Below are 27,628 nucleotides of genomic sequence, written 5' to 3'. Positions count from 1 at the left end.
CCACCCCCAGCCACTCTGATGCCTTCTCGCAGGGACTTTCTGCCACATGCCCGGCAGCCAGGCAAGACTTGTCAGCCTGCTTCCTTACAGGTTCCTGGCAGGCAGGCAGACAGGCAGGTGTGTGGGTACTAGGACGGGGGATGTGGGGCGATTGTGATTTGGGTGGCCGCTCTAGTGGTAGATTCCACGATGGAGCCCCAGCTGTGACAGTGAGGCCAATGCTGAGGCAGGAAAATGGAGAGCGGCCCCGAGCAGACCCTGGGCGACAAGAAACAGGATACAGTGAGGTCGGGTTCTCCCGAAAACACAATTGTCTTTGGAATTCTGCAGTGCCCTCCTTAATAAAAAGATAAGCATGTCCAGGAGAAATTAATGTGATCTTTGAAAGGTCAGTGTGAGCCTGAGCATTGATTTTTTAAGATGCTTTATGAATTAGAGACCAGAGGTTTTTCCTGATGATATTTATTGCATAAATGTAATTATTTTTCTAAAACATATTAAAATAGAAAGCATGTTCTTTTGATCAATTTATACAAAGAAAATACCAATATAGTAATAAAAATACTGAAAATATATGAAAAGCACCAGAACATTAGAGAAATTACACTGGCAACAATTCTAGGAATATATTTTTTTTCGCAATTGTACAATAAAGTGCTATTAAATCCAGTCAAAATTAGTGGCAAGATATAAAAACAGTTATGGTATATTATGAAATTTGAGGCTAGGTTTACCAGCAATTGTATTTTTAGGCTACTTGCCTATAATGATACTTCATTAATGTTTTCATGGAAACTCTATGAATTTCCATTCCCAAGTGAAAACAATCTAAATGTTGGTCCTTGGTAATCTGGTCATAAACAGGTAATGACATATTAAAAAATAATTATAGAGTACTCAAAATAATCATACAAATGTGATTAAATAAAATCAAAGGAAGACAGAATAAAATCAAATATATGTAACCAATCAAGACAAGTACAAAAGTTTAGATGCCTTTGATTTTATGGTTAATTTTCAGTACATTTTGCTTAGTCACATTTAATAGACACACAAATGTTAACAAGATACGTTATTAAATTCAACTGGCCAGACATCAGGGAAAAACATTTTAGTGAGTTGATGTAATTTTCACGTGAAACATTAAAGGGACACCGTTAGGACAGTACATTTCCAATTTTGACTAATTATTTCCACATTTATCTGCCGAAGAACAAAACACAGACAATTAGATTACGGTAAAGCCAGCGATCTACCATATAAGGGGCAACCGCTGTGCACACACAGGGAGAAACTATGAACAGTACTCAGGGTGGACTGCAGTCACTTTCACTTCTGGAGGTGGCAAACTGAAACAGAAAAACCCAAATTAAGACAAAGTATGAGACCAGTGTCCATTTAAGGTTTTATTTCCTAGGCCAATTTTGAAGGAAGTCTCTCTCTCCATTCTTCATAATGCCACTTTGGATTCATCAAATTCTCAAGATGAAAGCCGCCAACACTACAACTTCAGAATAAAACATTCTCCAAACGCGGCTCAATCACAACTCAAAATTTATTTTACAGGCTATTTTTTGTCTTTCATATAAAGTAGATTTACATGTGAACCAACAGGGACCCGAACTGGTTATATTGATGAGAAAACAAACTACTTTCATCAGGCTCTGCTCCTGCGAGGTGTTTCATGTTAGGAATTGAGGAACTGTCCTCAGTATTGCTGTGACAAAGGTGGAAGATCAAGTCAGTTAACCTTGGTCTGAAGGTTGGACAGTCAGTCATCAAGTAATATTTTTCACTCTTAAACAGAGAACTGACAACCTAGGTTTCATTTTTTTCCCCACCCTCTTAAATACTCCAGTCTTTTGTCAAGTTCCCCTCTCATGCCTGATTTTAACAAGAAACTGAAATGTAAATGAATTATACTGCTAGGCATCTTTTTCAAAAATTAACTTTTCAAAAAATATATTTATCTAACTCCTTTCATTTAGAAAAGGTGAAGATGGTCCAATGGAGGATCAGGCCTTTATAATAGGTGAAGCAAAAAGGTGTGTGTCCAGCCAGAGAGCAACATGAAACTGCATAAAAAAGACTGGAGAGTTCTCCTTCCAGATGTTACTGACAGATTTCAGAGAAAATCCAATCAGACTTAGTTCCACAGTCCTACCTCAACGAGAGTGTGATTGTTCAATACAAAGTCTGAGATTAATAAAAGGCAGGCAGGCCTTTAAGGAAGACGGATAGGAAACAAAGGCTGAAGGTGGTTTGGCATTAAGTAGTTGTACATTCCAAAAGAACATCAACTAGCATGTGTTAGTAGTTCTCAAAATGACAAAGTCCTGGTTACAGAAATGACTCTCTATAAGTACGTCTTTTTTTTTTCAATATACATTGTTCTATATACACAGTATAGAAAAACTAAGTTGGCTCAGCTATAATAACTGTGTTAAAAAAAAAAAAAAGCAGATGACGTTTTTTGGCTGCAACAAAGCATGGTACTTTTCTGTTCAGCTAACATATATATATATATATATATTATATATATATGATAAAACGAGCTTTAAAAGTATTCAGATCAGGAGGGGAAAATAAATTATCTCTAAACTATTAAGTCACACAACAGATATGCCTTTACTTACTTGAGTACCTATAGACTCTCATAATCAGTCTCTTCAGTGTTTGCTTATTCTACTAGTTTATTTCAAGAATGTTTCAGTTCTGCCCCTAAATGCCGTACATCTTGGTGGAAGCACAGATGTGCGACACTTGGAGCATGGTGGTGAAGTTCTGAGTCTTATTTTCTCCCACTAAGGCCCACTTCTTTAACTGTACAACAGATAGAAAAAAGAAACCATAAAAGCAAGCGAGAGCACAGTTAGGGCAAGCAGCAGCTGCTGGAACCAGATACATCGTTGGACTTGGTCTTCAAGCTTCCTAGTGCTCTCTACCAAACGATTGAGCTGAAGAGGGAAAAGAGGACGAAAGGTTTGTATCAATACAACAGTACATTAATCATGTGCATGCCAAACGAATATTAGAAACCCCACAAACATGTACGGGAGAGAGTCCATGTACTCTGAGAGGCTGGGATGGAAAGGCAATGAGGAGTTAGACTTGGCTGATGTGGAGATGTGCCTCTCTCTATTCTTGTTTTGAAAAGGTCTAATTTTCAAGTTGAGAAAGGAGCGAAGATATCATTTCCTGGAGGTACTGAAGCCAACTCTTCAGAAAGAGGCCCTCTACCTTTTTCAAATGTAAATGCACTACATGGTACCTTTTCCCAGAGATCATGTTTTTCGATGAGCTTTCAGAAAGTACAGAGCTTTCAGAAAGAAACAGCTCTCTGAAAGTAACTCACTGCTTACCATTTCTGATCTGGCTTCCCTTCACAAAGAGGAGAGCGTTTCTGTCATGTCTATGCCAAAAGGCTTCCTTATGTCAGTGGGGAAAAATGAATTTCTAATATTGATTAACATTAAGGACTTTGTTTTAGTTGGGAAGAAAGAACACTTACCTGATGGTAGAGGTCTTCGCTGGTTTTATCTGACGTGTTAAAGGCGTGATCTTTCAATGTAAGACTGGATGGTTTACAGCTCTCAACAATATGGCATCTTAACCTATAAAAATCCAAAGGAAACACAACTTCTTGAAGCTGTTAATGAATTTTTTAACAAGTAAAATATAAGGTGAAAAAAAGTAAACACAGAAAGAAGTGTGTGTCACAGTGGTGAAAGCATTCACTTGTCTGCCCAGAGATGCCTAAGGGAGCCGCTCAGCGTGTATCTTCGAAGGGCAGCAGAATTTGTCACCCCCTCAAAATGTGCCTCTGTGGCACAAGGTTTATCTTGAGCTGGTTCCTGTGACTCTGGTAGAGACTTTTGTTTTCAGGACTTCTGTTTTCTACTGGTCCTCTTTCCTCCCAGAGATGGTTGTTGTTTTCTCTCTGTCTTTTGTGGTGGTTGGCATAAGGAGAACCACAGGACAGGTGAGACTTTGCTTTTGTTTCATTCTGTCCTGAGAGCTTGGCTTTATGACCATTGAGAGTATTCTCTCTGGTCACTGCCAGCTAAATGATGATCTTATCTACATGCATCTCATGACCAACTGCATAGGCCGGGGATCCGAGACACAAAGTGATAAGCAGCCTTCTCTGATCCTTCCAGCTGTTGTGGGAGTTTGGCATAAAGGGCCCTTGTCCTCGCAACCTTGCGTCCTTTAGTGTGGGAAAAGTCCTGTTCCTATAGCGCCCACCCGGTGTCACAGATGAGGAGGTTTGTAACTGAAAGCATTATCACATTCTTGTGGGAAACTGGAGACACTTATGACACTGTCCTTAGCACCTGTGACAGTGAAGGTCTTGGCTTCCTGAAGCTAACTCTGCAAGTGAGCTTTCTGAAATTTTGAGGGCTGCATCTTTGCACCCCGTTTTGGGCTGCCTCTTGCATCCATGGTTAAGTCATCAAAAGGCTTATTGGTGTGGGTTGCTATTGAAAGTAATATAAGATGTTACTTGTCAATGGCCAAATGATGGATCTTTTGAATTGGAGAAACTTTTGTGTTTAACATGTTTCAGAGCTCTCATCCTAAACAATTACCTTCTTCGCTATCTAGGGAAAGACTAACTTGAAAGGAGGACATGAAGGAGTATGGTAGTCAGCCTTAGGGACATCCTTAGCAAGATGAAATGACAAAGTTCTTTTTACCTCCACTTTTAGAACATATCTATCAAATTTAGAGAAGAGTTAAAAAGATCAGTTCCCCGCTCCCAGGGACCTTGATTGGCTGTGCAGGGGTGTTCTTAACATCCACAATTATACTGCAGTTATCAGATACACCAGATGGCCCCCTGGGGAAAACAGGCACACTCACACAGGAAATATGACCACAATTCCTCCCAAATTATCAGGAAATGGATAAACCAATATTCAGAGGCTGTTAGAAGCAATAGTAAGGGCTTCCCCTACCCGCTCCCTGAAGGTGAATTGGTCCAAGGCTGAATTGTACACTCAGAAAAAGAGCATTCAAAGGCCTTTGTTGAATGCTTTATCTGAACTTTGTAAAGCATGCTGCATTAAGCCCTGAAACTCCAGAACATAGAAATCATTTGATTTCCATCTTAATTGGAAATCTTCTCCCTGATATAAAGCAAATTGAAGAAAATGTAGTTGGATGGGCAGGTCAGTCCCTTGATATCATTCAGGCTTCAATCCAATTTTTTGAGGCATTAAAAGCAACTGTCTTTGTCCTGCAAATCTTTACAAAGCCAGAAATTCAGCTCTAGAAGCAATTCAGTTCGAAAACCTGCGCTATTTATTAATACCTCAAAATATCTGTAGGCATTGTAAAAGACCAGGACACTGGAAATAGAACTGTTCTGCATTTGGAAAAACTTTAAATGGTAATTACTCTAAACCTCTGATATTAGGCAAAGTACCTCCAAAACTCCAGGCAAGAAACTTAAGACACTTTCTCTGTGATATAAATTTTCTATCCCCACCTTCTTTAGGACCTGATAGCCAGCTCTTAGAAATGCAAATTCTCGGAAAATGATTTTCATAAGAAGGCAAAAAAGGAGCTATTTTGAAACTGGACAAATGAAAAAACATATATATATATATTAGTTAAAAAAAAAAATCTTAGCACCCTGAGCAGGTAAACTTACTCCAACTGCCAGAAACACAATTTGGATTCACCTGTTCTTTTATAAGCTAGTGAGTTTTTTGTTACTGTATCAAAAATTAGGGCTAAAATTTTGGAACCAAAGCTTTAAGGTCTCTGTTTGTATGTTTACATGTGTTTATATATGTGTTAACAAATGTGTGGTATTTTTCTATCTCTGAATGGTACTGTAAAAACTAATTCATAAAAGTTATATTTAATTGGCATAAAGAAAAATAAGTGCTTTTCAAATTAAATATTCCTAGAACTCTCAAATATAGAAACTAACCCCAATTTATTTTTCAAGTTCACATGATCTGGGATAATTTTTGGTAAATAAAAAGCTGGGTTAAGTTTGTTGGTTTAATTCAACAGGCAGATCTTCCGAGTTATCAAGATGAATACAATGAGAGAGATGCAACTTATTCTACCTGGACTTACCTCTCAAAAAAGCTCATGTTAGCTCTGTTACAAAATCCGTCAGCAAGAAAAACACCTCTGACACTGTGCCTTGATGTCTTTATGAGTAAACTGAACAATTCTATCTAAATCACTTGACCTAACAAGTCACAGGGATAAAAGTTTGTAGGTGAGCTTTTCAGCACTGAGGATGTTTTATATCTCTTAAAAATAGTTTTCTAAATATCTTTGATTACTTGAAAGTTTAGAGTTTTGCTAAGTTAAATGATAGGGAATTAACTGAATATCTAGGTCATTTCCAAATAAGATAAAATACTGAAACATTACTAAACATAGGTTTATCTACTTTGGGCTTCTTAGTACAGAATGAAAGATATTTGGATATGTAAGACATAGTCATATCTTGTGCCATGTTAAAAAGCTATACTAGGAGGAAACATCTGCTTTTAGAAATTATGAACTATATTCATAAATTTTCCAGTTTAAAGAATGCTGGTGTAACAGATTACAAGTGCTTGTTTTCACTAGAAATTAGTTTCCAAGAGTTATGAAAATTATAATGCTAGAAATTAGTATAATTACTATATGCAAGAGTTAGGATATTTTTGACCAGGAGAAGTGAAAGTAGTTATATCCTAAAGTAAAACTAGTTATTTCAGAATAGAAAGTAGGAGAATAAAGGACAAATTAAAGGCATATAGAAAGCTGGGAAGAGAGAGGAACAGAAAATGTTACCTTGTGTAGTCAAGAGGGCTAAAATTGAATAACTGTTTTAAGAGTTTTAAAAATAAGCTTAATATCAATAGTCTAATTACATAAAACAAAATTTTCTTTCATTTATTGGTTAAAGGACAGTTTTATTAGACTACTGGTCTGCCCCTGATAGGAGATTGTGAAAGGTTTTTCTTTACCCTTTCTAAGTAATCTGCCTAGAAATCAAAGATTTTAGATTGTATTAAAATGATTTCCTGTACTTCTAGTTATCTTTATCATCAGGTCTTTGATTACTTTAGCAAACAGTCTTTTAAAGATTAAGAGCTAAGTTTTGGTCACAACTATGTGACCATCTGTATTTGCCTTTGAAAGTTAACTGTCACTTTGGTTAATTGGATCCTTAAATATTGTTCCATATTAATTTATGATTCTATTTAGTCAAGTGTCCAAAACCCTTTGATATTTTTGACAAACTTCCCCACTTCAAATTCTAAATGAAATCTTTCTGACCTCTAACTAACTTTGGGATTTTCCACAGGGCCTCTGTGGAAAGATGTGTTTTCTTTCATTATAAAAAATATATTAAACCACTTAGGCTTATTTGATAAATTATGTGAGTGAAAGTGTTAGTTGCTCAGTCCTATCCGACTGTGATCCCATGGACTGTAGCCCGCCAGGCCCTTCTCTCCATGGGATTTCCCAGGCAAGAATACTGGAGTGGGTTACCCGTTCCTTCTCCAGGGGCTCTTTCTGACCCAGGAATCAAACCCAGGTCTTCCGCATTGCAGACAGGTTCTTTACCATCCGAGCCACCAGGGAAGCCCCAAATTATGTGAGACACATTGTCAAATAAGAATACTAAACCTTCTTGATTGTATTTGTAGAGATACATGTTTCATCTTCAAAGAGACTCACAAAAAGGACTCTGACAAATACTGTAGGATTCAGGTTTCTGATAACTTGAAGATTATAAAACTGAACTGGGTAGGAATTTCCAGAACTAATGGAAAAACTGGACTCAAGCAGAACAAAAATTAATAACACGGAATTGAATGAAGCTGATGAAAATGATTATAATTTTTATGACTTTTGGTTAGAAATAGAATGTTTTGTTTCTCCAGACTTAAGGAAAACTTTTTCTCTTAAGGTATCTGTGATTTACTGCAATTTGGTGAATTATGCCTTTGTAAGCAGAATTGAGACAATGTTTTCCCCTACCTGATCCCTCCAAAATCTGGAAACACTTAGTGATATTCTCATTTTCATGGTGATACAGTTATTTGCGTAAGTTCAATGAGAATCTGTTCCCCTTGTAACAGGGCACAATTGGAGACATGGTTATATTATCAAGGTTGATGACTCAAATGTCCTATTGAAAATGAAATGCATAAAGCAGGTATGACCAGATGGCTGTAAGGAACTAAAGACACTTGGGGGGGAAACTCACCTGGTACCTTGTTTTCAGACAGCCTTACTAGGTAAGGAAAGTCACTTCCTGGCAAGCTCAGGAACCTCAGGATACTTTGGGGACCTCAAGAAGAGAGGAATTTGCCTCAATTGGCACAATAACCTTACTTACCCATGTTTACTGTGCTTTCCCTGACAGCATCTCAGAACTGGCTTTCTTTGGTCTTCAGCTGGAGGTGGTGATGGCCTGAGCCATTTGGCTGAGTTACTTAGTTTTCCTCGGTTTCTCCCACATATACAGGAGGTATCCATGTTATGAAACTTCTGTTTCTCTCCTGTTCATCTGTCTCTTATACAGTGGGTCTCAGCCAAGAACTTAGAAGGGTAGAGGGGAAATTATTTTTCCTTTCCTACATCTTCTAACTTTATTGCATAATCAAAGAACACAATTACACACAGTCCTCAATAACCTATGAGAAGTTTTCTTTTATATAAAGTATTCAATAGAATTCACCCAATCTTAGGATCTGAAGGAAACCACCCTTTCTACATGGGAAGCAGTGCTCTCACCTGGCCTTCAGTACTAAACCACCAAGTCTCCCTGTTTCTGTAAGTGATGGATTGTCTTTTGACAGTTATAGAACAGCAAGGCATTAGGAACTGATTTAGAAAATAAGATAACAAAACAACTCATATGTAACAAGACTAGGAAAAAAACCCAGTAATTTTAAGGTATGGTTTCATAAGCAATTCAAAAGTAGGCCTAATATAACTTGAAATTTAAATATCTAAATATGCCATTTAAAAACACATCAAAACCAGCATGAGCCTTATCTAGGATCTGTGTTCCTTTCTTCCTCTTGACTTAAGGCTGACCTCTACCTGGGTTTTAGGTTTTGTTCCTTCTTTCTCAGGAATTTCATGGTCAGTGATTTACCTTGGAAGGTCAGCTTCTCCTTCTAAAATCGTTCTTATCGTGGTTTTAAACAGTGCTCAAACAACTCCCACTAAAAACCCCAAACATATTTGTCCTTCTAAAGATGACCCTGGTCCCACCTAAATAAGCCAAACCTTCACGAGACCCAAACCTTCAGGAGACTCATTACCTATGTTTCTTGGGCAGTTGACTCCTGCCAACTGAAACTGATCCTCGTGAGGTCATCAAGGACCTCTGTGATGTCATCAGCAGTGGCCACCACTCACACGTCATCTTTGACAGACACTGGTAGCAGTTTGCTCCTTCATGAAACATACTCTAACCTGGGTTTTGAGGGCACAGCTCACTTACTGGTTTCCCTCCTGACTCCCTGTATTGTCCTCCTTTGTTTGGCCACTAAATATTCCTCTAGGCTAGGTCTAACTGTAACTTTTACCCTCTTTCACTGGGGAAAAGTCAGACCTAGCCTAGTGGAAATACAGCTTGTCTTTCTAGACCCTTTCCTATTTCTCTTGCTCTCTTACCTATGAATGACCTGAAAATGGTAATCTTGTCCAAGGCATTTCACATCAGGTCAGTGTTCTCCTACAAAGGTGACCAGACTCCTCCTCTGGGCCCTGCTTCCTCTCCAACAGTCTTTCTTAGTATGGGTCCTCTCACATTCTGTTCCCGCCATATGCGTTATATAACCTCCTCTATTTTTGTAGATTTAAATCAACCAAAACCATTAATAGACTTCCCAGCTTCTCGTCTATAAAGCGAGAAAAATAATTACCTATACCTAACTTTCCCAGGTGGCGCTAGTGGTTAAGAACCCACCTGCCAGTGTAGGAGACATTAAGAGACACAGGTTCGATACTGGGTCAGGAAGACCCTCTGGAGAAGGAAATGGCAACCCACTCCAGTATTCTTGCCTGGAGAATCCCACGGACAGAGGAGCCTGGTGGCCTACAGTCTATAGGGGTCACAAAGAGTTGGACACGATGGAAGTGACTAAGTATGCATGCAGAGTTGTCCTAGTAACTAAAAGAATAAATATGAGTAACACACTTACACCAGTACTAGCATATAGGAGGTTCTATTTAAGTGTTAATATTATGTCTGCCACAGTCTATTTTCTACACAGCCTCCCAGAGTAATCCTTTACGTAAGTCACTCACCTCATGGCTCTGCTCATCACCAGGTAATGGTCTCTCCTCAGAATCAGCAGTTCTCACTATGGGAATGATTTGGCTCTCTGCTGCCCCCTTACTTGATCCAGGCTCCAATGACTTTACTGTTCCTCACACAGGCTAGGAACACAGCTTTTTCATTTGTGGTTCTCTCTACCTGGAAAGCTCTTGTCCCAGTTATCTATGTGGCTTTCTCTCATTTCCTTCATATCCTACTCACATGTCATCAGAGTGGCCATCTTAACTATCCTCAACTGAGCCTCCTCAATACCTTCTGGGCTGCACCATTCAGCGGTGGGTGGGGGGGTGGGTGCAGAGGGGTACACTGAGTGGCATCCCTGATGTCTACCTGCTAGATGCCCACAGCATCCCAATGTCCAGTTAGGACCTCAACAGTGTCTCCAGTATGACAAACAACTGTCCCTTGGGGGGCAAAACTGGGCACACGGGGAAAAAAAAGACCCATAACCAACCTTCTCTTTCCTATACATCTTTTTAAGATGTAAAAGACTTGCATGCATGCACGCACAGATGTACATGTGTAATATGCCTATACAGTCATGGGGTTTTCTCCTCTTAAATAGGCTAATTGTCATACATATTTTTCTGTGAGCAGGTTCTTTTCTTTTCCTACTACTATATCAGATGTCTTTTTCCTGTAACAGAACAAATAGACATACTACACTCTTGAATGGCTGCAGTGTGCTCCCCAGTGTGGCTATTCTCAAATGCATTTTACTGTTACTTTCCTGATGATCATTTGGGCTCTTTTTCATTTTTCACTAGTACAAACAATGCTGCAGCAAACATTCTGGTACATAAGATGAGCATTCCGATAAAGGTTAACTGCTGGAAGAGAAACACCTGTGCTTGTAATTTTGACACATCCAGAATCTTGCACTAGCCTGCCAGCAAGCCTCTGCTGTTAGCAATCCTAGAGCCACTCCAGGTCCCATTCACCTGGGCACCCTAGAGCCTTTCAGCACGTGGGGCCCACAGTGTAAGCCTAGTGTCTGCCAAGCGCAAGAAGGAAGGAATGCCTGCCTAGCCCAGGTAGACACATCCCTCTGTGGGATTTTTCCCATCGCAGTTTGAGAGCTTATGAGTCAAAAAGTGTACCTGTGCTCCATCACTTTGTTTCTAGGAACCTCCTTCCAGAACTGAGTTAATTCTGCTGGACCCGTGCCAGATGTCTGTTCCATTTCTGCAGCCATTACCAGAAAACGGTCTTGGGCAGAGACTGTTAAACCTGCATTCCAAAAGGGCAAGTTAATACATAAACAGGAACCTTTACAAAGGGTTGGGCATGTGGTTTAGGCACTGTTCTAGAAAACAACACTAAGGAAAAAGAATAATATGGAACTATTGTAAAACAGGCAGCTCTCCTATAAAGACGAGGACTTTTGTGGTTTGAAATTCAATTTCAGCTGGCATTAGTTTCAACACGTTTAGTTGTTCAGTTTGTTAAATGAGACTCATTCAACCATCTGGTTTTACAGTTGGCCAGAGTATGGTGAGGTGACTTGCTGACAGTCCAGTTTTGGGATTCCAGTCGAGCTCTGCTGACTCATCGCCCAGCCCTAGGTCCCCCATAAATACCCTGTTGCAGCCACTCAGGTGACAACTCACCGCCATGGGGAGACACAACTATATCAACTGATGCACCAGGGTCACAACTGCTATTGCTGGGCTTGACTCTGTACTTTTCTGGAGCAGTTGTTCTCACCTGTTTATGAGGACAGTAGTCACAATAACTTTCATGCTCTTTGGGGGGAAATGGTTTAAAAATGACTTTTAAAAACCAGTTAATAAAGTCCATAAAACCACCCTGGTGGTTAAAATGTATCTCTTCCCATCAACAGGTAAAAAGCACCTCAATTTATTGGGAAGAAACATTCATCAGTCCAACTGTCACTGAGCCCTCCTCTTAAATTAAAAAAATGAGCCCAACTGTTAATTATTAAATTCAGGTGGTTAACAGGATAAATATTTCATATTCAAAAACACATCCTACATTAGAATACATGTTACAACAGTGTTTAGAAATTTAAAAACATTAGATAATCAAAGGGCATCCAGAAAGATGATTTAAGGAAGTAAAACCTACCATATGGGTAATAGTGGGCTCAGTCCTGTTCTACTTACTGCTCAGCAACAGGTTAGTATCCAGTATAAACTACACTCCAGAGTATACCACACTTGGGGGGAAATGCACTTTTGATTTTATAGCTTTATTTTTCACTCTTACGTATTATTCATATAATGAAAAAAGGATTTTTGTTTTTTTTTAAATAACAAACATTAAACCCTGGGACTAATTTGGACAGTACCCTATTACTGCATATTAAAGACAGATACAGACCTCAAGGGAACATTTTAGATAAGCTCAGAGCTAAAAGGCACTTTAACAAGCCTAAAAATATCATAAATAAAAACATGCAAGCTCAAAATTATCAATCTTTCAATTTCCACACATAACTTATAAGTTATCTTTCAGATATTTACCTTAAATGCCACTATGTTTTTTGTTACATTTGTCAACACTATCAAAGCTTTCTTCTCTCCTGAGTCTGTACTTCCAAAATACAGTTCTTCCGCTGGGCTACGTGGTAATAAAAGCATAAGGCATTGGTATTGTTCAGGAGAAATGAAAAACCTAATCATCAGCTTGAAGAAAAATATCTGGTTATGCCCATTTGTATAAAGAGATTTCATCAAAGATTACAAAACAATTACCTAATACATTTTGTATTTTAATCTTACTGACTGAATGAATGCATGCTATTTGAAAAGTCCTATGGTTTCCCCCCAAGATCTAAAAGAAAAATAGGCAGGAACAGAAGGGAGAATTAGGAGGATTCTAAATTAGTCCCATAACCAGCACCATCTTCAGGTTTATTTACTGAAACTCTTTGGCAGGTGATAGGTAAGAACCAGAAAAGAAATTGCCACTTCAACTTTACCTAATTACAAACATTAGAATGGGGCACATTTCTATACACCAACTTAAAAAAGTCAGAGATATATTTAAGTAACAGAATAATTCCTGACTATATATAGTTTTTTTCTAAGTAACATGGAAGGAGAATAACAAAAGATTTGCTGTGGGAACTATAGGAAAATTGGCCAAAAAAATCACTAAGCTTCAAAAAGCAATTTTTACTGTTAGCCACTGTAATGCCCAGGATCTAAAATAAAAATGTAAAGACTCAAGCAAAGTTTGTATAATTTAATTACATGAGCTAAATTTAAATTGCATCAGGTGCCTCTCCAAACAGTGCAAAGGACTATGATTTTTTAATAAAAAGGTGAATTCGCCAGATAGCCCTTGACTTTGAGCTCCATCTTTAAACACTCATTTTATATCAGCAATGTCTGCATATCGGATATTTATTCATGTAGAGAACACACACTGTTAAATAAGAGCTCTCCCTGGAGAGCTGTGCCTAGCTTTGGACAAGACATAAATTGGCATGACTGCTGGCTTCCTTTAAAAACCCATGTGAAATATACCACAGAAAAGATAGGAAGTTTCTGTCTTCAACTGCTCTCAGTACCCAGCACAAAAACCATGAAAAGGTCTGGGGAGACAGAGGCTGGTTAGGTCCCTGGGTCTATGGAGGAGAAGCACTGTGATTTTCTGGTGGGCATTGCAGAGTTGGCTTTCTCCCTAGCTGGCTCTTCCAGCCATATCACGATAGCTGTAGCCCAGGAACTAAGGCTGTGACAGGCCTCCAGAGGGAAAAAAACACTAGTTTGCAAACTAGTAGAGGGCAAAATGGGGAAAAAAATTCTGAAGCAGGGAAAATGACAAAGCAAAACCATGGAAAGGAGAACAGGCACGTGTGTTTCCCTCCCTGCAGCCCCCACATACACACTCATGCAGATGGACAAGATAAATCCAAATATAACAGTAATCAAAATATGTGTCAACAAATCAATCTTGTCAGTTAGAAAATTTCAAATTTGATCTTTAAAATGTCTGGCTCTAGTGTTCATGAGTCTTTAACAGTTATATAGAAAGGTTTCAAGTAAAAGGATAGAAAATGATACAGTAGGCCGTTACTAAAGACAGTTGATAAAGCACTGTTAAATAAGGTTATATAGATTTACCAACCAAAAGCATCATTAGTGAGAAAGCTCTCTACATAGTGATAAAGAAATGATACTAAATTTTTTGGATTGAACACCCTGGAGAGAAAAATAGAGATGTGCTGAAATCTGGCTTTGGTAAAAATCCTATTTTTCTGGTTCAATTTTAGTTTTGGAAGGTTAAATCAATAAAGGGCTACTTCAGTGTCATTTCTGGCAACCTCAAACTTATGCAAGTCAAAGACAATCAGTAAAATGAGAAAAATGTATGTCATTCAGATTTGTTGTTAGTACAGGAGTAATCATTATTACCTGATGTGGGATAAAGGCCTTTTAAACTCACCAGAATAAATAAAAAGGTAGCTACAAATATCCACTATGTTTGAAAACCAAGGTGAGACTTCAGATACCCCTTAATTTTATATTTCCACAGTTTCAAAAAAAGTCCAGAAATTTTCTTAACTTTGCAGTTCTCTCAAAACAATCAAGATATGTTACAAAAGCATAGCTAATAAAATCCTCAGCCATTACCTGATGTGTAATAAGGGCCCTTTAAACACACTCAGTGGTTTCTTGAAAGTTTTCATTTTGGAATCAACTTTTTCATTCTCATCTGCTTTGGATATAGGTTCCATTATGTTACCCTAAAGACAAATTATATATATATATATATATATATGAAGAAAGATAAAAAAATTCAGTTTCACACAGGCAGTGACAGGCAGTTCATTAGGTCACAAAGTAAGCATTATAGTAACTCGATCCAAATTATAATCTTTAAGCTAAGTTTACTATATGTTAAATATATAATTTAGATATAATAATCAGATCATTAACCTATATTTGAGTGCCTACTATATAAAGAAGCCCCTTTAGAAAATGTAACATGGTCTTTCTCTTAAGAGTCTTTTTTAGTTTTTTTGGCCACACTGCATGGCTTGTAGGATCTTAATTCCCCAACCAGGATTAAACCTGGGCCCTGGGCAGTGAGAGCACTGCATCCTAACCACTGGACCACCAGGAAATTCCCCTCCCTTATGGATTTTTAAATCTTTTCTACATAGAATATATTTATATCCTATCAAGTTCCTGATATAAAAACATAACAACTCAGTGCACTTTAAAAATGACAAAGATGGGGTAGATCAAGGGTACGTTTTAAGATACTTTTATTTTAGATAAAAAAATTTTTGGATAAAAGGATTCTTTCAAGGTGTGTTTTGCCAATTTTTATATAAAGCATGGAATCAGCCTTTTATATAATGTAGTGGTACTAAGAGTCAGCTACTGCCATCCTTCTTCTTTTTACATTTCAAGATATAGAAGGGCAGCAAATTTAGTGAATTATCCAAACTCACATAGCCAGCTGGTGGGACGAGATCACATCTTTTGTCTCTATTAAATTTTTTTGTTAAAATTACCTTTTTAGGAAGAGTTGTTTGTTCTTCATTAGAAATTGTTTCCAAGGTATCTTTGCCATCACTTTCTATATCTTCTTTACTTGAAGCTTCATCCTCACTGGCAATAGGCCCATTTTCACACAACGGTGTTTGGAAATCATCATCTACAAGTGGTGGATAGCTATACTTGAAAGGATCCTGAGAAAAAGAATTTTGTATCAGCTTGCTGAGAGGTGGGTGGAGAAATAATTCTCTTAGTAAAGTTAAAATCCATTCCTCTGGCCAAGGAAACAGAGTTAATTAGATAGGGAAATTTAAAACAAAGCAAGCATTTCAAAACAGCATGGGAAAATGCAATAAGTGGTGTGGGACAACTGGCCAGCCATCTGTAAAAGAACCAAGTTGGATCTTCAGCTCATTCTTTATACCAAAAAGAATTTCAGATGGGTAAGAGCTTTAAATGTGTGTATTTTTTTAAAAAACCATGTAAGTTTCTGGAATAGGGGGATTAAAAACAACAACAAAACCAAGAAACACAAAAGCTGAGTAAGGAAAGGCCTTTCTAAGTATAACACAAAACCTAGAAGGCATAAAAAATATTTATAAAAAAGGAAACATTTCTGATTGAGGGCTGAGACAAGATGGCAGAGCAGAAGGATGTGAGCTCATCTCTTCTCATGAAAACACTGAAATCACAACTAATTGCTGAATAACCATTGAGAATAAAACACTGGAACCGACCAGAAAAGATACTCTATATCCAAAGGCAAACAAGAAGTCATAAGGAGACAGTAGGATGAGCACAAGAATGATAAAATCAAATCCCCTACCTGCCAGGTGGGTGACCCACAAATGAAAATAATTGTATCACAGAGGTTCTCCCACAGGAGTGAAAGTTCAGAGGCCTACATCAGGTTCCCTGGCCTGGGGGTCTGGCATTGGGAGTGGGAGCCCCCAGAGCATTGGGCTATGAAGGCCAATGGGATTTGATTGCAAGAATTCCACAATACTGGGGCAAACAGAAACTCCACTCTCAGCGGGGACACACAAAATCTTGTGACCACCAGGACCCAGTGGGAAAGCAGTGACCTCATAGGAGCCTGGGCTAGACCTACCTGCTAATACTGGAGGAACTCCTGCTGAGGCAGGGGGTGGTTATGGCTCACTGTGGGGACAAAGACACCGGTAGTGGTAGTTCTGGAGAGTATTCATGGGTGTGAGCCCTCCTGCAGGCCACCATTTCCTCACTGAAACCTGGTCCCTCCCAATAGCCTATAGGTTCCAATGCTGGGATGCCTCAAACCAAACAACTCACGGGGTGGGAACACAGTCCTGCCCATCAGCAGACAGTCTGCATGAAGTCTTCCTGAGCCCACAGGTGCCCACTAAACACACCCCTTCACATGATCTTGCCCACTAGAGGTGTTCCAGGACAGAAGTGACTCCATGTCTGATCTTTTTTTGACTTTTGACCATTGCCGGATTATTGCAACTGGATTACAACTAGTTCCACGAATCACTGTTTTGTTTCTTGTCTCCAGAATGTTTGTGCTTTGTGTCTCCCTGCTGCATTATGTCTTTGTAAATGTTGCTTGCTGCATTACTTATATCCTATCTCATTTATAAGATGAGTTGTCTATCACAGTACCAAGTGTGCAAACAGGCCTCCAAAGAAACTTCTCTGGCTAATCATCTTAGGGAAATACATCACATTGATAACATAAAATAATTTTAATAGTGTGGTTCTAGGTATGGGAAGAGGTAATAATTGAAAATGTCTCCTGGATCATAATTAGACAGATCTAGAGAATCATTAATTATTGATGGGGGTCTACCGACTCAATAGATGCTGAGTTTGAGCAAGCTCTGGGAGTTGGTGATGGACAGGGAAGCCTGGTGTGCTCCAGTCCAAGGGGTCACAAAGAGTTGGACACGACTGAGTCACTGAACTGAATCCAAAAATTAGCACCTGGAGTGGCATATTAAGTACTTTTGCCTGATCTGGGAGGGGCCTTCCAGTGTCACAGGACAAAATTTCATCATAAAATGTCTCCCAAGTATTGGTTAAATTTCTGACCAAGAGGGGAGGATCTGAGAAATGGAATTATTTCCTGCCATATCAGACATCAGCGATTGCAGCCCCCTGCCCAACATGACCTGGTGAGCCATAGGACACTCAGGAAGGAGAAGAATATCTCCCATCTAGCAGCCATCAAGACTTCAGCCACTTGCTATGGTGAGTCCTGAGGAAACTCGGGATATGAGAATACAGGATTATAGGCCCCAGATACCTGAGGTACATGTCAAGGAAATGATTTCAATGAGCCCTGACTCTTGCATCTTCACATACACAGAAAAGTTGCTAAATTCTTTACCTGAGGGGCTGCCTCTCAGGCCTTAAGTCCTCAAAATTCCCACGGAAAAGAACATAATTCTTAACTTTTAGGTTGTGAATATTTTTTAAGTGTACAGGTGTAAAGTAGACACTTCCCATATAGGAACAAAAGAAGCAACATTTGGAACACTGGCACTGATGGCAGACATTCCCACAGACATCTGTCTGACAAGATACAGCAGGAAGCAATTAGAATGGTCATGGCCCCCTTTCTACAAGACTGTGGAATGGACATCGACAGTGTGCAACTGTTACTGGGAAGAACTGACTCCACGTTGGATCTGTTTCTTCTACTTTAACCTTTGCTTCCCATTGCTTTTGTTCACTAAAAGGATACTGTCCATACATAGTGGCCTGCCTTGGGTAACCCTGCCCCACTGCCGGAATGTTAAACCAAAATGCCTTTGCTCCAGGCCCTGTCCACCTGTGGATGGCTACAGGAAAGAATTAATGCATCCTCTCCACGAGACTGGCTATTCCAGGAGATATTTGCAAGATTAATGGAACTTTTACTTGACTTCCTCGCCTTCTCCCATCCCTGTTCTATAAAAAGAACCTGGCATCCAGACCCTGATATGATGGCTTTGGAGACACTAGTCTGTCATCTCGGTCTGCCAGCTTTCCAAATAAACTCGTATTCCTTGCCTCAACACCTCATCTCTCGGTTAATTGGCCTGTCATAGCAACCAGAGCAAACTTGGACTCAGTAAAAGAGACACAAGACTCAGCTCTGCCCACAAGTTGGCAGGAACCAGTCCCTCCTAACAGGAAGCCTGCACAAGCCTGTTAAATAGTTTTTCTTTTTTAACAATGCTGTATGGCTCGTGGAATCTGTTTCCTAACCAGGAACTTAACACGTGTACTCAATAGTAAAAGTGTGAACTCCTAACCACTGGACCACCAGGGAATTCCCAGGACAAGCCTCTTAGACTGGCCTCATCCACAAGGGGAGAGAGAGTAGAAGCAAAAATGAACTACAACCCTGCAGCCTGCAGGATGGAAATCGCAATCACAGGAAGTCAGACAAAATGAGACCAGCAGAGGAATAAGTCCCAGATGAAGGAAAAAGATAAAATCTAAGAACAACAACTATGTTTAGTGGAGACAGGCAATCTACCTGAAAACGAATGCAGAGTACGGACAGTAAAGATGATCCAAGGTCTTGGAAAAAGAATGGAGGCAGAGACTGAGAAGAAAGAAAAAATGTTTAATAAACACCTAAAATATCTAAAGAACAAATAGAGACAAAAACTACAATAAGTGAAATGAAAAACACACTAGATTAAACCAATAGCAGAATAAATGAGAGAACAGATGAGTGAGTGGGAAGACACAATGGTGGAAATCACTGCCACAGAAGAGAATAGAGAAAAAAGAAAAGAAATGAGGACAGTCTAAGACACCTCTGAGATTACATTTAAAGCACCAATATTCACATTAAAGGGGTGTCAGAAGGAGAAGAGATAAAGGACCTGGGAAAATGTTTGAAGAGATAATAGCTGAAAACTTCCATAACATGGCAAAGGAAATAGTTACCAAGGTCCAGGAAGTGCAGAGAGTCCCAGGCAGGATAAACACAAGGAGGAACATGCCAAGACACATGTTAATCAAACTGACAAAAATTAAAGAGAAAATATTAAAAGCAAAAAATAATGTACAAGGGAATTCCTGAAAGATTATCAGCTGATTTTTTTAAATCAGCTGATTTTACAGCAGAAACTCTGCAGACCAGAATGGAATGGCATGATATATTTACAGTGATGAGAGGAAAAGAACCCATAACCAAGATACCCTTCCCATAAAGGCTCTAATTCACAGTTCGCGAAGGAATCAAATGCTGTCATGCGAAAGTTAAGAGAATACACCACCACCAAACAAACTATGCAACAAGTGCTAAAAACAATCTCATTTATAGACTACTGTATCAAAACACGGTAACAGCAAACTGAAAATAATAAATACACACACACAAAAGGAAAAATGAAATCAAACACAACACTAAAGTTAGGCATCGAATCATGACAGAAAAAAAGAGGAAGCGGGGAAAAAGACCTACAAAATCAAATTTAATAATTAATAAACTGGCAATGACAAGAGAATTTCCTGGCAGTAGCGTGGGTAGAATTTGGTGCTTTTACTGCCATGGCCTGGATTCTATCCCTGGTCAGGGAACTAAGATCTGCAAGCCATGCAGCAAGGCCAAAAAAGAAAAGACAGTAAAACAAAAACATATCAATAATTACCTTAAATGTACATGGATTTAATGCTCTATCCAAAAGACAGACTGGTTGAATGTATGCAAACTCATACATACATAAGCTGTCTACAAAAGACCCACTTCAAATCTAGAGACACAGACTGAAAGTTAGGGGACTGAAAAAGGTATTCCATGTAAATAGAAATCAAAAGAAAGCTGCAATGTCAATACTCGTATCAAACAAAATAGACTTTAAAATACATACAGACTGTTTTAAGAGAGAAAGGACACTATACAATGATCAAGGGATCAATCCAAGAAGATAAAACAACTGTAAATATACTTGCACCCAATATAGGAGCAGCTCAATATATAAAGCTGGTACTAAAGGCTGGAGCCATAAAATGAGAAATCTACAGTAACAAACTAATAGTGTGGGATATTAACACACCACTTACATCAATGGAAATATCATCCAGACCAAAAGTCAATCAGGAAAAACAGACCTTATATGACACATTAAAATAGATCAACTTAATATTTATAGAGCATTCCATATGAAAGCAGCAGAATACACTTTCTTCTCAAGTGTACATGGAACATTTTCTAGGATTGATCACAAGTAAGGCCACAAAGTAAGGCTTGGTACATTGACGAAAACTGAAATCACAACTATCTTTTCTGACCACAATGCTATGAGATAGAAATCAACTAAAAGGGAAAAAAGTAAGAAACACAAACTTGTAAAAGCTAAACAATATGCTAAGAAACACTCAGTGAGTCACTGAAGAAATCAGAGAGTAAATTAAAAAATACCTAGTGACAAATGACAATGAAAACATAAAGATCCAAAACCTATGGGAAACAGCAAAAGCAATTCTAAGAAGGAAGCGTACAGCAATACAATCTTACCTTGGGAAACAAGAAAAATCTCTAATAAAAAACCTAAACTGAGTTCTGACAATACATGGTCCACTGGAGAGGGAATGGCAAACCACTTCAGTATTCTTGCCTTGAGAACCCCATGAAAAGTATGAAAAAGCAAAAAGATATGACACAGAAAGACGAACTCCCCAGGTTGGTAGGTGCCCAATATGCTACCGGAGAAGAGTGGAGAAATAACTCCAGAAAGAATGAAGAGATACCACCAAAGCGAAAACAATGCCCAATTGTGGGTGTGACTGGTGATGGAAGTAAAGTCCGATGCTATAAAGAACAATACTGCATAGGAACCTGGAATGTTATGTCCATGAATCAAGGTAAATTGGAAGTGGTCAAACAGGAGATGGCAAGAGTGAACATCAACATTTTAGGAATCAGTGAACTAAAATGGACTGGAATGGGCGAACTTAATTCAGATCACCATTATATCTACTACTGTGGCCAAGAATCCCTTAGAAATTGGTGTAGCCCTCATAGTCAACAAAAGACTCTGAAATGCAGTACTCAGACGCAATCTCAAAATTGACAGAATGATCTTGGTTCATTTCCAAGGCAAACCATTCAACATCACAGTAATCCAAGTCTATGCCCCAACCAGTAATATGGAAGAAGCTGAACGGTTCTATGATGACCTACAATACCTTCTAGAACTAACACCAAAAAAGATGTCCTTTTTATCACAGGAGATTGAAGTGCAAAAGTAGGAAGTCAAGAGATACCTGGAGTAACAGGCAAGTTTGGCCTTGGAGTACAAAATGAAGCAGGGCAAAGCCTAACAGAGTTTTGCCAAGAGAGTGCACCAGTCATAGCAAATACCCTCTTCCAACAACACAGGAGACGTCTCTACACATGGACATCACCATATGGTCAATACGAAAATCAGACTGCGTATATTATTTGCAGCCAAAGATGGAGAAGCTCTATACAGTCAGCACAAACAAGACTGGGAGCTGACTGTGGCTCAGATCATGAACTCCTTACTGAAAAATTCAGGCTTAAATTGAAGAAACTAGGGAAAACCACTAGGCCATTCAGGTATGGCCTAGATCAAATCCCTTATGATTATACAGTGGAAATGACAAACAGATTCAAGGGATTAGATCTGATAGACAGAGTCCTTGAAGAACTATGGATGGAGATTCATAACATATGGTACAGGAATTGGTGACCAAAACCATCCCCAAGAAAAAGAAATGCAACAAGGCAAAATGGTTGTCAAAGGAGGCCTTACAAATAGCTGAAAAAAGGAGAGAAGCAAAAGGCAGAGCAGGAAAGGAAAGATATACCCAAATGAACGCGGAATTCCAGAGAAAAGCAAAGAGCGATAAGAATGCCTTCTTATGAGAACAATGCAAAGAAATAGCGGAAAACTACTGAATGTGAAAGTCTAGAGATTTCTTCAAGAAAATTAGAGATACCAAGGGAACATTCCATACAAAGATGGGCACAATAAAGTACAGAAATGGCAAGGATCTAATAGAAGCAGGGGAGATTTAGAAGAGGTGACACAGAAGAATTATACAAAAAGGTCTTAATGACTCAGATAGCCATGATGGTATGGTCAACAACATAGAGCCAGACATCCTGGAGTGTGAAATCAAGTGAGTGTGGGCCTTAAGAAGCACTACTATGAACAAAGCTAGTGGAGGTGATGGAATTCCATCTGAGCTTTCAGATCCTAAAAGATGACACTGTTAAAGTGTTGCAGTCAATATGCCAGCAAATATGGAAAACTCAGCAGTGGCCACAGGACTGGAAAAGGTCCATTTTTATTCCAATCCCAAAGAAGGGCAATGCCAAATAATGTTCAAACTACTGCACAACTGTGCTCATCTCACATGCTAGAAAAAGCAAGAGAATTCCAGAAAAACATCTTCTTCTGCTTCATTGACCATGCCCAAGCCTTTGACTGTGCAGGTCACAACAAACTGTGGAAAATTCTTTAAAAGATGGGAGTCTGAACCACCTTACCTGTCTCCTGAGAAACCTGTATGCAGGTCAAGAAGCACCAGTTAGAATTGGACATGGAACAATGGACTGGTTCCAAAGTGGGAAAGGAGTACATCAAGGCTGTATATTGTCACCTTGCTTAATCTATGCAGACTACATCATGTGAAATGCCAGGATGGATGAATCACAAGCTGGAATCAAGACTTCCAGGGAAAATATCAACAACCTCAGATATGCAGGTGATACCACCCTAATGGCAGAAACTAAAAAGTAACTAAAGAGCCTCTTGATGAAGCTGAAAGAGGAAAGTGAAAAAGCTGGCTTAAAACTCAACATTCAAAAAACTAAGGTCATGGCATCTGATCCCATCATCTCATGGGAAATAGATGGGGAAAAAATGGAAACAGTGACAGACTTTATTTTCGTGGGCTCCAAAATCACTGCAGATGGTGACTCCTGCCATGAAATTAAAAGTCTCATGCTCTTTTGAAAAAAAGCTATGACAAACCTAAAGAGTGTATTAAAAAGCAGAGAAATCACTTTGCCAACAAAGGTATGTATAGTCAAAGCTATGGTGTTTCCAGTAGTCATGTACAGATGTGAGAGACCATAAAGAAGGCTGAGCACAAAAGAATTGATGCTTTCGAACTGTGGTGTTGGAGAAGACTCTTGAGAGTCCCTTGGACAGCAAGGAGATCAAACTAGTCAATCCTAAAGGAAATCAACCCTGAATATTCACTGGAAGGACTGATGCTGAAGCTTGAAAACTTTGGCAACCTGACGTGAAGAGGTGACTCACTGGGAAAGACCCTGATGCTGGGAAAGATTGACGGCAGGAGACAGAAGATGAGATGGTTTGATGGCATCACTGAGTCAATGGACATGAGTTTGAGCTAACTCTGGGAGATACTGAAGGACAGGGAAGCCTGGCATGCTGTAGTCGGACATGACTGAGTGACTTCACTTTCACTTTTCACTTTCATGCACTGGAGAAGGAAATGGCAACCCACCCCAGTGTTCTTGTCTGGAGAATCCCAGGGACGGCAGAGCCTGGTGGGTTGCAAAGAGTCGGACATGACTTAAGAACTGAACAACATCACCTAAAGCAAATAGAGAAAGAAGAAGAAGCAAACCCCAAAGTGAATAGAAGGAAACAAATCATAAATATCAGATCAGAAAGAAATGAAATAGAGATGAACAACAGAAACGATCAATGAAACTAAAAGCTGGTTCTTTTAGATGATACACAAAACTGATAAACCTTTTAGCAAGACTCATCAGTAAAAAGGAGAAGGCAATGCCAACCCACTCCAGTCCTCTTGCCTGGAAAATCCTGTGGACGGAGGAGCCTGGTAGGCTGCAGTCCATGGGGTCGTGAACAGTCGAACATGACTGACTTCACTTTCACTTTTCACTTTCATGCATTGGAGAAGGAAATGGCAACCCACTCCAGTGTTCTTGTCTGGAGAATCCCAGTGACGGTGGAGCCTGGTGGGCTGCCATCTAAGGGGTTGCACAGAGTCAGATACGACTGAAGGGACTTAGCAGCAGCATCAGTAAAAAAAAAAAAAAAAAAAAAAAAAAAAAAAAACAAACAAACAAAGTGAGGACTTCCCTGATGGTCCAGTCTTTAAGAATCTGCCTGATAATGCAGGGGATACAGCTTTGATCCCTGGGTCACAAAGATACAACAAGCTACAGGGCAACTGAGCCCATGTACCACAACTATTGATGCCTGAATGCTCAAGAGCCCATACTCCACACGTAAGAGAAGCAACCACAATAAGAAGCCGGCACACCACAACTACAGAGTAGTCCCTGCTCACAGTAACTAGAGAAAGCCTTAACAGCAACAAATACCTACTGCTGCCAAAAATAAATGAATAAGAAAAAAAGGTGGAGGGTTCCATTAAATAAAGTTACAAATAAAAAAAGAGAAATTACAATAAATACCACAGAAATACAAAGGATCACAGGAGACTATTATAAACTATAAGCCAATAAAATGAACAATGTAGAAGAAACAAATTCTTAGAAAGTTACAATCTCCCAAAAATGAACCAGTAAGAAACAGAAAATATGAACCAACCAATCACAAGTATGAAACTTGAAACTATGTTAGAAAAATTCATAACAAACAAAACCCCAGGACCAGATGGCTCCACAGGCAAATCCTTCTGAAAATCTTCAAAAAAAAACCACTGAGGAAAAATCACTCCTAAACTCATTTTATGAGGACAGCATCATCCTGATACCAAAACCAGATGCATATCACACACCCCACAAAAAAAATCACAGGCCAGTATCACTGATGAACACTGATGCAAAAATCCTCAACAAAATACTAGCAGACCATATTCGACAATACATTTAGAAGGATCATACACCAAAATCAAGTAGCATTTATCCTTAAGGACACAAGGATTTTTCAATATTTGCAAATCAGTGTGATATACCACACTGACAAACTAAGAATAAAAATCATATGATGATCTCAATACATGCAAAGAAGGTCTTGACAAAATACCCATGAAGAACAGTATGTAGATTCCTTGATAAACTAGGAATAAAACTACCATATGATCCATCACTCTTACAGCAGAAAGTGAAAAGGAACTCAAGAGCCTCTTGATGAAGGTAAAACAGGAGAGTGAAAAAGCTGACTTAAAACTCAACATTCAAAAAATTAAGATCATGGCATCCAATCCAATCACTTCATGGCAAATAGATAGGGAAACAATGGAAACAGTGACAGACTTTATTTCCTTGGGCTCCAAAATCACTGCAGATGGTTACTGCAGCCATGAAATTAAGATACTTGATCCTCGCAAGAAAAGCTCTAACAAACCTAGACAGCATATTAAAAAACAGAGACATTACTTTGTTGATAAAGATCTGTCTAATCAAAGCTATGGTTTTTCCAGTAGTCATGTAAGGACATGAGAGTTGGACCATAAAGAAAGCTGAGCACCAAAGAACTGATGCTTTTGAACTGTGGTGTTGGAGAAGACTCTTGAGACTCCCTTGGACTGCATGGAGATCAAACCAGTCAATCCTAAAGGAAATCAATCCTGAATATTCATTGGAAGAACTGATGTTGAAGCTCCAATACTTCGGCCACCTGATGCAAAGAGCTGACTCAATAGAAAAGACTCTGATGCTGGGAAAGATTGAAGACAGGAGAAGAGGAAGACAGGACGAGATGGTTGGATGGCATCACTGACTCAATGGACATGAGTTTGAGCAATCTCTGGAGACGGTGAAGGACAGGGAAGTTTGGCGTGCTGCAGTCCATGGGGTTGAAAGAGTCGGAAACAACTGAGCGACTGAACAACAACAACAATGATCTAGCAATCCTACTACTGGGTGTATACCCTGAGAAAACCATTATTCAAAATGTACCCCAAAGTTCGCTGCAACAGTATTTACAATAGCCAGGATATGAAAGCAACCTAGATGTCTGTTGACAGATGAATGGATAAATAAGTTGTGGTATACACATACAATAGAATATTATTCAGCCATAAAAAGGAACAAATTTTAGTCAGGTGACTTGAGGTGGATGAACCTAGATCCTGATACAGAGTGAAGTAATTCAGAAAGAGAAATACAAATATTGTGTATTAACCCTTATATGTGAAAAGTTGAAAAATAGTACTAATGAATCTATTTGCAGGGCAGGAAGAGAGACAGACATAGAGAACAGACTTGTGGATACACTGGGGGAAAGAGAGGGTATGACGAATTGAGAGAGTAGCCCTGAAACATGTACATTCCCATGTGTAACAAGCCAGCAAGTGAGAAGCTGCTGTATAACACAGGGAGCTCAACCTGGCGCTCGACAAGCTAGAGAGAGGATGGGGGGTGGGGAGGTTCAAGAGGGAGTGATACACATGTATTTATGACTGATTTAGGTTGTTGTAGGGCGTAAACGGACATAACATTGTAAAGCAATTATCTTCCAATTAAAAATAAAATTTTAAAAAGTCACCCATTTATGCTAAAAAAAACCTCTCCAAGAAATAGGCATAAAGGGAACATTTCTCAAAGTAATAAAAGTCACCTATGACAAACCTACAGCTAACATGATACTCTATGATGAAAAACTGAAAGCACTTCCTCTAAGATCAGGAACAAGGCAAGAATATTCACTATCACTTTTATTCAACATAGTTTCAGAAGTCCTAGACACAGAAATTAGAGAAGAAAAAGGAATATAAATTGGAAAAGCAAAACTGTCACTGTTTGGAGATGACATGATACTATATACATAGAAAACCTTAAAGATGCTTCCAGAAAACTACTAGAGGTCATCAGTGAATTCAGTGAAGTTGCAATATACAAAGC

At 39.0% G+C, this 27,628-nt stretch overlaps 1 protein-coding gene across 2 annotated transcripts in view; it reads right to left on the bottom strand.

Annotated features, from left to right (window-relative positions):
- Positions 1 to 446: 446 nt before the first annotated feature.
- The window catches only part of MOSPD2 (motile sperm domain containing 2), an 83,230-nt gene continuing 56,048 nt past the window's right edge, over positions 447 to 27,628 (bottom strand). Inside the window, exons 9-15 of one of the 2 annotated variants that reach the window (XM_043458712.1) lie at positions 15,819 to 15,995; positions 14,929 to 15,041; positions 12,811 to 12,907; positions 11,935 to 12,031; positions 11,425 to 11,554; positions 3,512 to 3,614; positions 447 to 2,957 (exon numbers count right to left, since the gene is read on the bottom strand). In XM_043458712.1, the coding sequence (XP_043314647.1) occupies positions 2,820 to 2,957; positions 3,512 to 3,614; positions 11,425 to 11,554; positions 11,935 to 12,031; positions 12,811 to 12,907; positions 14,929 to 15,041; positions 15,819 to 15,995 (855 nt within the window). In that variant the 3' untranslated portion in view covers positions 447 to 2,819. The remainder of the gene's footprint in view (positions 2,958 to 3,511; positions 3,615 to 11,424; positions 11,555 to 11,934; positions 12,032 to 12,810; positions 12,908 to 14,928; positions 15,042 to 15,818; positions 15,996 to 27,628) is intronic. The other variant, XM_043458714.1, reaches the window with a different exon arrangement.

Source organism: Cervus canadensis, chromosome X (assembly GCF_019320065.1).
Source record: "Cervus canadensis isolate Bull #8, Minnesota chromosome X, ASM1932006v1, whole genome shotgun sequence".
NCBI classification, from domain to species: Eukaryota; Metazoa; Chordata; class Mammalia; order Artiodactyla; family Cervidae; genus Cervus; species Cervus canadensis.
This window is presented reverse-complemented; position numbering and strand designations above follow the sequence as displayed.